General features: G+C 49.5%; 7 protein-coding genes across 7 annotated transcripts; 3 read left to right on the plus strand and 4 right to left on the minus strand.

The window, feature by feature from the left end:
* Positions 1-172: 172 nt before the first annotated feature.
* Positions 173-865, minus strand: N7520_000027 (type 1 glutamine amidotransferase domain-containing protein; the record flags this gene model as incomplete). Its single annotated transcript, XM_057133962.1, has 1 exon — positions 173-865. One exon carries the CDS (start codon positions 863-865, stop codon positions 173-175), a length of 693 nt encoding a protein of 230 aa, XP_056999898.1.
* Positions 866-1,617: 752 nt separating this feature from the next.
* On the plus strand, positions 1,618-3,362 carry N7520_000028 (aldehyde dehydrogenase family protein; the record flags this gene model as incomplete). The annotated part of the gene is made up of 3 exons (XM_057133963.1): positions 1,618-1,760; positions 1,839-2,069; positions 2,135-3,362. 3 exons carry the CDS (start codon positions 1,618-1,620, stop codon positions 3,360-3,362), a joined length of 1,602 nt encoding a protein of 533 aa, XP_056999899.1.
* Positions 3,363-4,147: 785 nt separating this feature from the next.
* On the minus strand, positions 4,148-4,450 carry N7520_000029 (uncharacterized protein; the record flags this gene model as incomplete). The annotated part of the gene is made up of 1 exon (XM_057133964.1): positions 4,148-4,450. One exon carries the CDS (start codon positions 4,448-4,450, stop codon positions 4,148-4,150), a length of 303 nt encoding a protein of 100 aa, XP_056999900.1.
* A 1,299-nt stretch (positions 4,451-5,749) lies between these two features.
* Positions 5,750-6,148, plus strand: N7520_000030 (uncharacterized protein; the record flags this gene model as incomplete). The annotated part of the gene is made up of 1 exon (XM_057133965.1): positions 5,750-6,148. One exon carries the CDS (start codon positions 5,750-5,752, stop codon positions 6,146-6,148), a length of 399 nt encoding a protein of 132 aa, XP_056999901.1.
* A 2,309-nt stretch (positions 6,149-8,457) lies between these two features.
* N7520_000031 (MARVEL domain-containing protein) lies at positions 8,458-8,892 on the minus strand (the record flags this gene model as incomplete). Its single annotated transcript, XM_057133966.1, has 2 exons — positions 8,458-8,744; positions 8,808-8,892. 2 exons carry the CDS (start codon positions 8,890-8,892, stop codon positions 8,458-8,460), a joined length of 372 nt encoding a protein of 123 aa, XP_056999902.1.
* A 951-nt stretch (positions 8,893-9,843) lies between these two features.
* Positions 9,844-10,308, plus strand: N7520_000032 (uncharacterized protein; the record flags this gene model as incomplete). Its single annotated transcript, XM_057133967.1, has 2 exons — positions 9,844-10,050; positions 10,141-10,308. 2 exons carry the CDS (start codon positions 9,844-9,846, stop codon positions 10,306-10,308), a joined length of 375 nt encoding a protein of 124 aa, XP_056999903.1.
* Positions 10,309-11,411: 1,103 nt separating this feature from the next.
* Positions 11,412-14,708, minus strand: N7520_000033 (glycosyltransferase; the record flags this gene model as incomplete). The annotated part of the gene is made up of 1 exon (XM_057133968.1): positions 11,412-14,708. One exon carries the CDS (start codon positions 14,706-14,708, stop codon positions 11,412-11,414), a length of 3,297 nt encoding a protein of 1,098 aa, XP_056999904.1.
* Between the last annotated feature and the right edge of the window lie 337 nt (positions 14,709-15,045).

Raw genomic sequence — 15,045 nt, forward strand, 5'->3', positions numbered from 1 at the left:
GCTGATGATGATGATAATGATATTCTATTAACCTGACGCTGCCTAGCTAAAGTCGCAATGTCAATGCAGGCGAGTGTTCAATGCTATCCTACTGCCAAGATCCTACTGCCAAGACAAGCCCAATGGAATTTCAGAGAGAGGGAATATCCCTATGCGGCAACTGGTGACGTCATCATGACTGGCCGAGGGCGGTGACTACCTTCCTCGCGGTCTCTTTTGCCGACCCAGGGTTCTGTCCAGTCACTAGATTGGCGTCCACCACTGTGTAAGACACAAAAGGCAGCTTGGCTTTTTTATAGCGCGCGCCACGCTTCTTCACCTCTTCTTCGGCGTTGTAGGGCACAAGTTTGTTCACACGAGCAAGCACTTCCTCCTTCCAGGTGAACCCGGTCATATTACGACCGGCGACCAGGTATGACCCATCTGAGAGCCTTGTGTTCAGGAGGCCACAGTAGCCATGGCAAACAGAGGATACGACACCACCCCGTTCGAAAATCTCCCGGGTAATTCGCTGCAGGCCCTCGTTATCGGGGAAGTCGTACATTACGCCATGCCCACCAGTAAAGTAGATAGCGTCAAAATTGGCCGAATTAATTTGGTCAGGTCGGACAGTGTTCTCCAGCAGGGACATTCGAGCTGGACTGGCCCTCCAGGCTTTGGCTGTCTTGTCGTAATTGGGGAATTTCAGCGACCGCGGCTCTAATGGAGACAGACCCCCCGTCGGACTAACGATGGTCTGTTGAAATCCATGCTCCTCGAAGACGTGCCAAGCGTGGGTGAGTTCAGATAGCCATAAGCCGGTAGGGTGGGTCGGGTCGTCATAATGTGCGGCGTTGGTAACAACATGTAGGATGCGCTTAGCCATGCTTGGCATGCCTCGAATCGTAGTGATGTGCGAGTGGAGGAGGGCAGGACGTACGGCGCGATAGTAGTACAGTATCGTCCGCGCAAGTTCGGCGTTTGTCTTAACTTGACGCAGCTGAGGGGAATAAGAGCTTATGAATTAGAATGGAGAAGGAGCATGTCACGAGACTGCTTTCCTCGGATTGACCAGGCCTATCAGAAATCCGCAACTTCAATATATCCTAATTAGATAAACCTAATTAGATAAACCTAAGGAAGCTCTATGACTAAGGAGCGTGAGCGGGAGAACAAACGATCCGACTTGTCCAGATGCGGCCGCCCCTAGTGCGCCACACCCTAATTAGTCTACTTGTCTGCCAGATGTCGGGTATTTGCCTCGGTGGAAGATCACTACTTTCATCGTGTTCCTTTCGGTGCAACAATCAAGCCGAAAGTATACATACTAGCATTTGTCATAAAACTGCCACAAATTTACAAGCACACCACAATCGAGCGTTTCTACGCGGAAACAGCCCCACAACGTAAACGTTCTTACGATGCCACTGACAGCCTAGACTTTGAATGCTAACTTACTTTCATAAGCCAATCTCGACACAATTAAACTTCCTCGGCTCATGGTATTATCTATAAGAAGCCGAGCGATGCAAGCGAATGCGGTGAGGACGCCCTTAGATAGTCCCTAGGAAGACTTTTCTTCACGTTCTTACCAGTGCGTCTCTATCTCCTCTGTTCGTGTTATCTTCTGCCACTGTGATGGACAACCACATTCCAGATCTTAAATTCAGCTCGCTGGAAGCAATTTCCACCTGCATCTCTACCACTCGCAAGTCATTCCTGGAACATAGGACCCGCGATGTCGACTTCCGTCTCGTCCAGCTCCGGAAACTCTACTGGGCGTGCGTGCTATATTCTTTGCAAAATGAGCGAAATACCACTCCATGCAGGAAGGCTAACCGCTGTGCTGTTTTCTGTAGCATTAAAGACCACGAGGAGGATATTGTTCGGGCTTGCGCTCTGGACTTAAAGAAACCGCGTTTTGAGACTGAAGTCGCCGAAAGTGGCTGGCTGCTCAACGACATCATCTTTACTACCCGTAACCTGCATAAGTGGGTGAAAGATGAGAAAGCCCACGATATTGACCTCCCTTTCAAAATCATGGGGCCCAAAATTCGGAAGGATCCCCTAGGCTGCGTATTGGTGATCGGGTATGTCTTGCTTTTCTGTGCCAGGTGAGGCGAGAGAATCTAATTTATTTGGCTATCGTATTTAGCACCTTCAACTTCCCCTTCCAGCTGACCTTGGGCCCTGTTATTGGCGCTATCGCTGCCGGTAATACCGTTGTTGTTAAGCCCTCCGAAAATGCCCCCAACAGCGCCTTTATCATACAAAAGATCTGCGAGGCAGCCCTTGACCCTCTATGTTATTCCGTTGTTCAGGGAGGTGTATCTGAGACGCAGGCTCTCCTGGCTGAGCGCTGGGATAAGATCTTCTTCACAGGCGGTGCTAATGTTGGCCGTATTATTGCTAAGGCGGCAGCCCCTTACTTGACCCCAGTGGTCCTTGAGCTAGGCGGTATCAACCCGGCGATTATCAGTAAGACGGCTGACCCGCGCCTGGTTGCGCGCCGTATGCTCTGGGGCAAGACGGTGAACGCAGGTCAGCTTTGCACTTCACAAAATTACCTGCTCATCGATAAGTGCCTTGTTCCTCAAGTGATTGCAGAATTCAAGAAAGCATACGCGGAGTTCTACCCCCAGGGTGCTAAGAACTCGCCGGACTACTCACGAATTATTAATAAAACCCATTTCCAGCGCCTCACGTCTATGCTTGATAAAAGCAAGGGCAAGATCCTGGTTGGCGGCACTGTTGATGAGGATGATCTCTTTATCGAGCCTACGGTTGTCCAGGTAGACTCTGTCGAGGACTCACTGTGCACACAAGAGAGCTTCGGTCCTTTCATCCCGATTGTACCTGTTGAGGACCTAGACGAGGCCATCAACCTCGCCAATAGTGTACAAAGCACTCCTCTTGGCCTCTACCCCTTCGGCTCGAAGGCCGATGTTGCTAAAAGTACTTTCAATCTTATGTTCCCTGACCTCTCTATATGGCTTTTGTCTAACGAATACCCTCTAGTTATTTCCTCCACTCGCTCTGGCGGTGTCTCTTGTAATGACGCTGCCCTACATATTCCCACATTACCCTTCGGTGGCGTCGGCGAAAGCGGCTACGGTGCGTATCGTGGTCGCTCCAGCTTCGACGTCTTCGTGCACCGCCGGCCTATTACAAGCAGCCCCAGCTGGCTAGAGTCTATCCTTGCTTTCCGCTACCCTCCATACGCAGGTAAGCTGAACAGGTTGAAGACCATCAGCGACTTAGTGCCTGACTTTGATCGGAAGGGTCAAAAGCTGACTTTTGGCTGGCTGCGCTTTATCCTGACGCTGGGGAGCGGAGGCGCGAAAGCCGGCGCTGGGGGTGCCCTTATCATTGCTCGTAAGTAGGCTTCCTTTCTCTTGGGTTCTCGTTCTAGTCAGTCATTTTGCCTCTTCCCTTCACATTTCATACATTCGTGTGCTACTTATGACGCCTCATATCTCCTTGCCACGTTTTCTATCAGACGACAAGTTGAGTATTGCTCCAGCACAGTTAACTGAGGTTTTTCATATCCTCATGCTATACCTTATAAATTGTTGTTTGACTTGCTCTGTCTATTATCTACATATTGGATCGGAGCCCTGACACTTCTTGCCCCTCATACCCTGTCTTTTCTAACTTTTCACTTCATTTTCGTCCCCCCTTTCTCTTGTTTCTAGCCTTTCCTTACTCCTTCTCTCATCCCCCGAAAGGATTCTTCATACCCGTGGGAGGGCTCGGATTCATTTGAAGTACCTGATTCTGATTGAACTTGCCTCTCTTTGTCTGTATCCACGTGCTCGTACTACACCCAACTCTCTCAAGGGTTTGTCTCTAACGTGCTGTATAGTTGCCTACATTGTGCTGCAAGTGGTCGGGAAATGATTATCAAACTTTTAAGCAAGGGGTAGAGGTTAGGCCAATTATAGACTATTTTGCTTATAAGTGAGGTTTAAGCTTCAATGTATAACTCGCTTTGGAATGCAGATAAAAAAGCTAAGGATATACTTCAATGACATCGAAGGAATTATCAAAGTCAACTTCATAGGATCACTGATCTTTATATTTAATATTATGATTAATCGTCATGTATACAGTCCAATATAAACTCTGCGCCTAAAATTGAAGCTAATCAAGTGACTATCAGCTAATTTTAACGCATCTCAGTAGACATGTCCTCTACATCAAACTCCACTGTCCGCATGATGCCATCCACCCCCTTTAGCGCGTCAATTTTCGGAAACAATGTTTGCTCATCGCTATCATTATCGGGTGCGTTTCGCGATGTTGTGAGTGCGGTAGAATAGTGAAGATCGCGGTTCGAGAAGTCGGGTTGCTCGCCTCGGGGGAGGGAGCTCAAGGGATGTGCTTGTTTTCGAGAACCCGACCCATAGTATCCGCCGGCGGAGCATAGACCAAGGAGATAGGGGAAGTATCGTCGGATAAAGGGTCGCATGGCTGTGGCAGAGCCACCGATTCCAAGGTTGAGTTCGATTGTTCACCACATAAACGCCTTGGTAGTCGTCCCTAAACACTAGTATTAGGCTAGGTTTAAATCAGTTATTGATAGGAAGCCTTACAAGTAAGATGAGTACTCGTTAAAGAAAGTAGATAGTAGCAAGGCGGATACTGCTCACAATTCCGACACTATGCCATTATTAGAATTAGCAGATTTCCACTTAGAACAGACCTACAAGCATCCAATTACAAGAATCCCGCAAACAGCCATATTCTGCCGCATAGGCATTTACAAGAGACGAATCCATGGGTTGGAAGACAACCAACACAGCTGCAGACGTTGTACTGTTACAAATTCCCTCTCCTATTACCACCAGGGCTTAGTGAAGTTATCTGATGCAGCGAATTTAAATTTCACTTACAGAAAGACCAGTCACACATCCTAGTCCAGGCTTTCAGGTCATAGACGTAAAGTGTGTTATTGGAAGATTCACCGCAAAGAGTCGCCGAGCAGTTCGTGATATTTGTCTGAGTGGAAATTCCAGCGATCTGATTATTGCAAAGGCACTCAACAATCTGAATTCTTCGTGTTATTCAACTCGATACCATAGTCACCGCACGCAGTGCTGTTGAAGAAAATATCGTAATATGTCTCATCATGACATAGTTGCAAACAGCTTTGAAGATTCTCGATCCAGGCGTCCAAAGAACATGGGTCCCAGTTGTATGCAGCGGTGCGCAGAGCGAAACAAAGCACGGGCAAGTAAGAGACTATCCACGATGGAGACATAATAGCAGACCTCTGAGAAAGGAAGGCAAGGAAAGATGGGGCAAGAGGACGGCGGACGAGAGAAGACGCTAAGAGGTGGGACGTGAAAGGGAATTAGAGGGTAGTCATTTTGATTTCTTTATCTTCTTCTATGGGCATTATCGCTGCTGGCGTTAGACTGGTTTCGACTAGTAAGTATACCGGGAGCAAGCCAAGGACACGGTTAACCCGATTGGCACGAATCTACATTCAGCGCCTCTTAGCAAAGGTATCGATCTAATTTAGTCAATGACTTCGAAATCCAGCCGATAAGCCAAGCCCAAATGTCTCCAAGTAGCTACCGCAATGATGGATCTTGTCACTCTGACTTGTAAGCGAAAAAAGCTTAAGTAAACAAGTGAGAAAGCTTGGTCATGTGAATTTAAATAGATTCAGTTCTGTCAACCTAACTTAATTTAGGAAGCGAGGTGGATCGGGCTTGGCCCCCACAAGTGTCTGCAGTTGACCCTGAGCTGGCTATGGTTGATTATGACGCAAAAGGGTACTAGGGCTCAGGGTTCAGGAGATACAGCCACACCCATCACTACGCCACTGCTCCTTACAGCAGCCAAAGCCACCTTACGTGAGCAAACGATAGAGGCGTGTACACGCGAGTGGACAACCTCTACGCACGGCGAATACGTCCGAGACCTCTTTCCGGGGCCCACAAAAGCAGTATTTCGGCTCCATGAGCCCCTCCGCAGACCCACCAGCGCAGCCCTTATCCAGATGCAAGCCGGTAAGCTGGCCCTGCCAGCATACCTAGCGACCATCGCTACATGGCCTGAGGTAGCCAGGACTTTGCTCTGTTTGCGGGTGCAGAGCTGGACGGCGGCAGCGGCAGCGGCTCAGACCATATCAATAAAATCGGGCGCGCCAAGACTGTAGAAGAGGCCGTCGAGGCCGTCGGAGCCGCGGTGCTGGACGAGCGAGCAAGTTGATTGTCACGCTATCCTGCCCCACCGGACGCTTGACTCGTACGGTGTCGACTCATTGGTGGCGGTCGAACTTCGCAACTGGATCGTGGCAATGCTGGCTGCTGAAATCTCGCTTCTCCTCATTGGCGAGTCCAAGCGGCCACAGGAAACGAACATGTATCTGTCCCCTAAATTGCCTTGGAAGTAATTGCAACTATCGTGCAATACAAGAAAAAAGTACTTATCTATAGTTATGGCGCTCTTCTACCCAGTTTCGATATGGCTTCTTGAAGCTTGACCGAGACCAATCTCGAAGTAATCACGACCAAGTGGGTGAGGTCCCAAATGCTTCTTTCAGCAAATATCGGGCGAACCATACATATGGGAAAAAGTTGTTTTGATATGACGTTCATACACAATGAACTAAGTCCCTTTGCTTTTCTGTATTCATCCTGTTCCTGTGGATCCGCGATCGCGTCAGGTTCTGTCCGGAGTAATAGAAGCTCAGAATGAGATCATTTATTTAGCAGTATATCAACTTGGGATCATGAAACATCCTTTATCACAATAGCATTTCTAAGCATCTTACCTACGCGCACCACTGTTCTTTGCCTGCGCAAAGCTTTGTACAGTACTAAACATACCAGCCTCATAGGGCATAATTGCAAACGCGGATGGGTTTTCTATCCGTCGACGCTATTTACATGCCTTGAACCCTGTCAATACACGGTACATATATTGATGGACCCTGTAATTATGAAGGAAGAGATAGAAAAGGTAACGGGCAAATTTTTGGCAGGGCTGTAAGCCAGTCAAAGTATACTGGTCCACGATACTGAATCTCCAATTCTGTCCGCGACGATTGCATTTTGATCGACCTCCGCATTGTTTACACAAATTGTAATATAGATAACCATAGTATGTACTGTGTCAGATAGCCTAGCAAAAAATACCCTTGTAGATACGCAAGATAGATGTCAACGACGTTGGTCGGACCGGAACAGTGTCATACACGTAGGCAGAATTGTTGAATATATTGAATTGCTTGGACAAGCCGGAGATTCAGCTTTTCGACCACTACAGTACTCAGATAGCCTTGGGTAGACAGACCGACGGTAGACGAATGGTCAGTGAGGATTTCACCATATGTCGTGATTTGCAGAGGGACCAGACAGGACATGACACGGTTATATATATGAACATATTTCTTTTATTCTAGCGTGATGGAAGACATCTGGGCCATCAGATACCCCTCTGACTTTAATCAATCCATGTCCTTGGATAGCTCCTAGCTGTATAGTAGCGTCGGTGCGGAGACGGCCAAGCAATAAGCCTCCACGTGGTATATATGTTTTTCATCTTCATGCAGGCATTTGCAAATTCCTCAATCGCTTAGCATAGTCGCCAGTTAGCTCGTTTCATTAACAAATTCTGATTCAAATACCAGGCACCCACTAGTTGCGGAACTCCCGAAGGTAGCGCGGGCGTGGGCGGCGAGATTCATAGTATGCTTCTGGTCGTTGATGAGTACAAGAGGCCAGCGGTGTTTATTTCGAAAAGGAAGCATTGAACAGCGCTAATAGTAAGTAACCTTGTCATATCTCATCGCAAAGGATGCAAAAACAGAAAAGAATAACGTCTTTAGATGATAGCAAACATGATAAATTCAGTCAAAAGTTTCAAACCTCCCCACCGTGCTCCAGAGATCACTTGGTACCGCAAAAGCCACCACTTAGCTATGTTAGATTATTATGGATATACCAATCGTGCCTTATTCTTCACCCACGGTATAACTCATCCTCTTGACCAGAAAACCCCACATAGACCCAATCCGACAGACCTGAGGTAATACGGCCCTCCTGAAAAAACTCGAAATATTTGTAGAAATTGTCAGAGCAGACACCTGTTGGTATTTCGGCGCGGGACCCAGGAAACTGAATATCGTGACTCTGCTCTGATGACGGCTGGGCCAGCCGAATATGACATATCCTATCTTCGTCCAGAGCGCACCAACGTCGGGCTCTCTTGCTAGCCCTGTGGTAGTCTGATAACACATGAATCACGCATTACCAACTGCAAACAGGTCTTCTCAACAGACAACAACGACACCGCATCCCCTTACAACTCACTCGGTTGCGTATCCGCTGGTTCTGATATTCATGAGGATCCGCCCTGTTTCCGGTGATTGAAAGACATGACAGCCGGGGTTGCGGTAAACATAAAGAGCAGCCATTCAAACGCACCCAAGGCCGTCGCCGCCTTGAGCTCCGCGCACGAGTTTTAATCCGATAAGCAGGCATTGCTCGTCGAAACGTTGACAGCCACGGCAATAAAGCTGGCGAGCCACGAGAGGACAGCCACAGCCTCGGCGATAATATAAATGTAGCCAATCATCGGGCGGCTTGCGAGACTGGGCTTGACGAAGTGGAAGACGACGATCAGGACCGTCCAGACCGCACAGATCATCAGGAAGCCCCATGCCGAAGGGACACTGACGTGAAGGGTAGCTTCGCCACCAAACACGGGTGAGTCAACTTCATAATTGTGGCCATGAAACACGTGAATAGCTAGTCGACGAGATTAGTACTGCCAGGTGGGCTGATGGGAGAGGGCGTATTAGCAGTGCGTACCGTAGCCATCTGTCCCCATGACGATGATGGCGAAGAGCAGCTGGAGCCCTCGCACGAGGGAGGCGCCGGGTTGGTTCTCGGCCATGTCTGAAGTCGTGATGTGTAGAGATCTAGTGATGGTGTTTGGGAGGTGGTGGGCAGACCCACGAAGTGTTGAGCGATTAAAAAGTGGAGAACCCGCAGTGGAGAGTAGGCAACAGTGATATTGGGAGGCAAAAAATGCTAGAGCAAGCTGATAAAGTATGGCGTTGTATGCATGAATGGGGCTGATCTACCAATGGAAACCACTCCCGGAAAGAGAGGACTTGACAAGGGTACAAAATACGAGACAAAGAGAAAGTGAGACGTGTCGGCCGATTACATTATTAATATCCTTTCGTACTATTCTCTAGTTTTAGATTTTTACTCCCATGTTGAGAGGGGACAACGTACAGCACGCATGCAGTCCTTTGTCAAGCTACGGGTATCGTAATGTTAGAAGGCCGCGCCTTTGTCTCTCTTGGAAGAGGCAGGGCGCAGAATACGGGGGCGATTAGATCTCGTAATTTACCCTACTAAGTTAGTATAATGACGATTTTGTTAATTAGACCAGGGCTTATTATCCAGCGCCCCCGGGCTTGGTCCTGCGCACGTGGATTACCATGTAAATAATGATATGCGCTAGACCAGGGATGAACACCCACAGTCCAGTCGTCGATGAACTTCAAAGGCTTCAATGTTGTCAATTTCAATCAATGGCGCCCACTGCGGAAGCTCCTGGGCGTCCTATTAAAATCTCGCGCGTCCTGCAGGTGCGCTTTCTGACCATGTGGTAAATTACGCAGTACCTATCTTGACAACAATTGCCTTAGAGAAGGAAAGCAAGCCCATGCGACTCTATGTAAGCGCCGATATTAGCTACGGTGAAAACCTTCCTGCCCGTATATAGCGATGTCAAGTTTCAGTGACATCTTCCCAGGTTCGAGTGGAGTCTTGCTTCCGGACGTCCGCATCCGACTGAGACGATAATGGCCGTGAAATCGAAACCCTGGAGGAAATGGGCGAGATCGGCATTGCCTCTCCCAGCCTTATGCGGGGGTACGTTGACTCTGCTAGCGATGCCTTTCTCCCGCCTACAGACAAGGCGGACTGTGTGGTGGCCAACAGGCGATCAACAGGCGATATCGGCCTCTTCCGCACCGCCCCTAGTGGCGAGAATCATGTTTTCATTGTGGATCGCATCTGCGACATGATAAAGGTCAAGGTGAGTGGGCATACTAATGCGAGGCGTGAATCCGCGCACCCTGGCCAACCATTAACTTCTGTAGGGTAACCAAGTCGCCCTGGCCAAAAGAGACACCTGATCCAACACGCCGCCGTCGCAGAGACCGCCATAATCGGTATCCCTGACGAAGTAGCTGGTGAGCGAGCTCTGGCCTTCGTGGTCCGGCAGCCGTCGTATGCACCCGATATGAGCGAGGCTGATGTGCGAAAAGTAATCCGGGATTACAACGATCTGTAACTGCCTGAGGTTTGCCGTCTGCAGGACCGAATTGTCATCATTGATCAGTTACCGAAAAGTGCGTGCGGCAAAAGACTTAAGCAAGAATTGAGGAAGCAGGTGCCTTCGGCTGGTTCCCCAGTCCCCTCCCTTCAACTTGACGGATACGTTAGAGCTTCTACGGGGACGTAGACATACGAGTTAGAGTTGTAAAGCCGCAAACAACAGCTGTGCCTCTATAATGACTTCAATCATACGTTAATCTTTGTTCAAGCATCAACCCATAGTACTTTGTATTAAACGTTTCTCGTGCAGTGGTTGGTACCTTCGCCTCCACAGCCATTGCTCACATCATCACCATAATAATTCAGCTCCCGTACATCCCTATTGATAGTCAAAATACGTCGCAGGTTGAACAGCTTGTAACCCATTGTCGCCCAGCAACGGTTAACGGCGAGAACACCTATTTTTATGAATTCTTCACAAGCAGTGATTGTCGCATTTCTTATTAATTGGCTATTAAAATGTTGATATTGTGCAGCTTCTAGAAGTAGCAGCAACTTTATTGAGAACGAGCACGCCTGCTTAGCTAGTGATGCCTCATAGTAATCACTCCCTTTTGGCAGACCGGTATTCGAACTATTTAATGGCAGTGCTGTTAGCGCCAAGGCTCTCAGGCTGAGAGGTAGCATCTTCATACTTTAAGATTTACCGTCTTTGTTGTCGTAAAGGTCGTAGCTACAGTAGTAGGTAGTCATTCAATTTTCTGTAAACGTCAACACAAGGAGAAGTCGAAATGTTTTGCAGTCGTCAGCCGCAGATGCCGGGTAGTTCTACAGCTTGGATAGCTCACCTACAGAGTTTCCAAACGCCCTCACGATTGCTGGAATCTGCCGGCAATGCTAGACAAGTTCGGGATCTTAGATGTCGCCCACTCCCGACTTCCCTACCGAGGCGTCCACGACTGGTTACGTAATTTCACAATATAGTTATTCCCTAGCTCTTTGATGACTGCATACAACCAGTAGCGCAAACGAGAGGCCAGGTCACGTCAAGCTTGAGTCAATCTAGGTCATTTGTGTATATAAAAGCAATTATTATTCATGTCCCAAGACCTATCTGTACTAATGTTTGTATTCTTGCATACTCAACTTCAACGCTTTCTGCAAGTCCTCATCGTCCGCATCGTCCTCATACTCTATTGCTCTTTCACGATTTCTTCCTTCTCTTTGGTGTCGCACTTCTGATAGACTCTGCTTCTTGATGTACCCCATTACAACCTCTTCTTCCGTCTTCTCTTGTGGCGTTATCTCGTCACGCAGACCCCGATCTATCTGGTGAGCATGTTGTTGGGGTTCGAGTCTAGATACGAGTTCCATATGGTGATCATCTGCTGCGTCTCCGCTTGACGTGCTTTCGGCTGCTCCCCAAAACTTTTCGGGCCACGTGTTTGCAGCATGCAGAGGTGACTCTGAACCATCCGTGTCGAGCGTGGTGCTGGTGAAATCTTCGGTCCAAGCACTTGCACTGCTGTCTGAATTCATCCTTTGCTGCCTTTGCGGTACTTCTTGGGGTTCTCGCGTTGTCTCCTGGGGGAACTCCTTTTTCTTCAGATCCTTCTGGATCAGCTTCCACTGATTGATAACGTCTTGCTTCTCTGCTTCAGAGCCCCGCAGCCACTCCTCATACCCTTGAGCTGCCCTAGACGCGATGATATAGCTATGCACGTCACTGCCGAACAACTTCTGTACCTCTTTGTTGACCCCCTGCATCGTATGGCCTAGGATACCAAAAAGAGCTGCGCTCGGCTTGGCGATGAAACCCCCTATGCCTTTGCCAATTCCTTTGGCAAAGCCGCTGGCACCCCCTTTTCGGGCGCCTTTCCAGGGCTGAGTGACCAGGCCTGTGATACCATCGTACCAGCCATAGCCAAACTCTCTTCCTACTGCCCTGACACCTGACTTAAAATCGCTTACCCTTTCCTGAGGGCGTACAGTGTCGTCTCCCCAAAGCCTAGGCATGTTGTGGAAGCCTCTCGCAAAGTTCACTGACATATCCACAGGCCCTTGCACAACCGCCTTGACAAAACGCCCGGCGCCTTTGCTCACATGCACGCCAGTCGGACGGAGCATGTCGGGCTGTTTGCCGGCGTCAGATTCATTCCGACTGCGGAATGAACCTCGGCCAGGATCACCTTGTCTTAGATCCGACTGGCCTTGTGTGTTCATGTTCGAAGTCTGAGTTGACCCAACGGAGAGGTTGGAAGGGTTCCGAGCAAGAGTAGGAGAGACCTCTCCAACGAAGCTTTGCCTACTCCGTCTGGATGAAATTGACGAATTCGATCTTTCCACCACATGCGAGACATCACTCCTGCTTGCGGTCGCCGACTCCGATGCCTGGGACTGCTGTCGGCTCCGCTCAGAGGGTTTCTGGAAAGCTCTATATGTCTCCGAAGGAACATCAGCCAGCCCCATCGTCATACCGCTGAAAGCCCTGACAAATGCTGTAAACCCTCCGGAGATCGGATCCCAGGGACCCTCGTCGGTGTAATGTTCTTGCAGTCTGAAGAGCTTCAAGTCTGTTAAATCCAACAGCCCTGCGTTCATCAAAGTACAGGCAGCAAAAGCACTCAGCCTGACTTTGGTGCGCCTAATGCGCCACGCAGCGGGTCGGGATGGTACGAGAATGCAGCGGAGCCGGTCAGGGTCGAGAAATTGATGGAACGACTGGGCACCTGTGTCACTGCCTCGCTCTGCCGCGACCTTGCTTGCGAGCTCTTTAGCGCGCTCCAGGCATCTGGGGTCCAGACAAAAGTTGATGGCCTCGGCTAGTTTGTCTGCCGTGAGTTGTTTGTAGGGGATCGGATTGGGACCTGTGCCTACTCGCGCGATCATGGCACCCCAGAAAGGCTGGTCTCCAAAGAAAGGAACTACCACAGTCGGCCGGCCTGCGACGATGCCTGCCGCCGTGGTTCCCGCGCCGCCATGGTGTACGACGCACGAGACATGCTTAAAGAGCCAGTCATGCGGCACGTTATCTAGTATAAAGACGTTCTTGGGGATGCGAAGCTCATCTGCACCCATACCTCCCCAGCCTTTTGAAAGGAGCACACGTTGGCCAGTCTTTCTCGCGGCAGCGAAAATGAGTTCTGTTAGCGTGTCGGGGTCGTCCAAAACGATGCTCCCGAATCCTACGTACACGGGGGGTAGACCGGCGTTGAGGAATGTTTGTAAGTCACGGACAGGTGTGTAATCAGAAGCCATATTAAGAAAAAAGAATCCAGAGATGGATATGTGAGAGCCCCAGTCGGTCGGTTTGGGCATCAGGGCCGGAGACCAGCAGTAGGTGTGGGGGATTTTAAGACGCTGAAGCATCCCGGGGGCCCAGATAGTACTTATGGGATCCAAACCGAGACACTTTACTCGAAATCGATTGATAATATCGCCGAGGCCCTGCCATGCAAGTAGTTCGATCAGAGCATAGCTGATGTAATTGGTAACTTGAGGGTCGGTATTCGAAGCTTGAATGTTGGCCAGGGGATGAGGGAAGGCCTGGGTGGGGGAGTATGGCATAGTAAACATGATATGGAGGGGGATACCGAGCTTTTCTGCGCAATGAATGTGGGCAAAACTCGGGGGGTTGGCGATGATACAATCGGCAACAAAGTGTTTTGCTTCAAGCGTAGAGCCAGAATCGCTTTCCGAGGACTCGGAAACTTCATCCTCAGTTCTATCGTCGGCTCTGTAACAAGACCGCCAGCAGCCCTGAACGAATTCGGCAACATGTCTTCTTTGCTGGCCGACATCTCCGCTCATCACGCTACGAAAGCCCGGTCTCAGGCCGGGATTCTTGACCATAAAGGCCATTAATCGGGTAGGATCGCCGCCAATGCTGAAGAATTCCAGTCCGTGCTGCTGAACCAAGTTCTTGAAGGTGGAGTGGGTTGCCAGACGAACACGATGGCCGTAGACGTCTTTCAAGACCTTTCCCAAGGCAACGAAGGGTTGTACATCTCCGCGAGAGCCCACGACCTGGATGACTATGTTCAAGGGCGGGGGTGGACGAACTGATGGGTCCCCTCCCAAGGAGGGGGGAATGTATGGGGGAGGGAGCGGGTGACTGTCTTCGACATCCTGGACATGTTGGTGCAGAGCAGGAACAATAATCTGGGACAATTGGCGATCAAAGTGATTGATGCGGATGGCAACCCGTCCATCGTCGGTGAGCCGGGCACTGGTGTCTATGCCATTCTGTTGGTCGTGAATCTCGCCATATTGATCGCCGTAGGCAGGAGGTGGCACGTAGTTACCGGCCAGCTCTAGATCCTCGAGTCCGAGCTGATCCAGGAGGGTGCTGTGTGTTGAGGGTGTGGATGCTTCCGTCGCGCTTGCTGAAACACGTCGGCCCTTTGAGGCTACCATGATGTGAATGAGACCAGGCTTCCAGGCTGCCAAGAAAAATTCTACTTAGTGAGATGGCACGGCAACTGCATGTCAATGCTAGGTTTGTATGGAATGAACAGTGCGATGGGAAACAAAAGTGGAGCAATATCGCGATGGGAGCGAATAGGGCTGAGATTAACTGAGATTGATATTGGGATTGGAGTATTCTCGTCTATATAGCATTGGTCAAAGCCGAATGGAGCCCTAAGAGGGGAATATTGGAGGTCCAGGCAGCAACAGCTTTGAATGCGGGTGGTAGTGAGGGGTGCGTCATCTTGAAACACTGAACGTTTTCTTTTTCTTTTCTTCCTTTCAG

The sequence above is a fragment of the Penicillium odoratum genome (assembly GCF_028828045.1).
Source record: "Penicillium odoratum strain IBT 22623 chromosome Unknown utg000001l_segment0_segment0, whole genome shotgun sequence".
NCBI lineage: Eukaryota > Fungi > Ascomycota > Eurotiomycetes > Eurotiales > Aspergillaceae > Penicillium > Penicillium odoratum.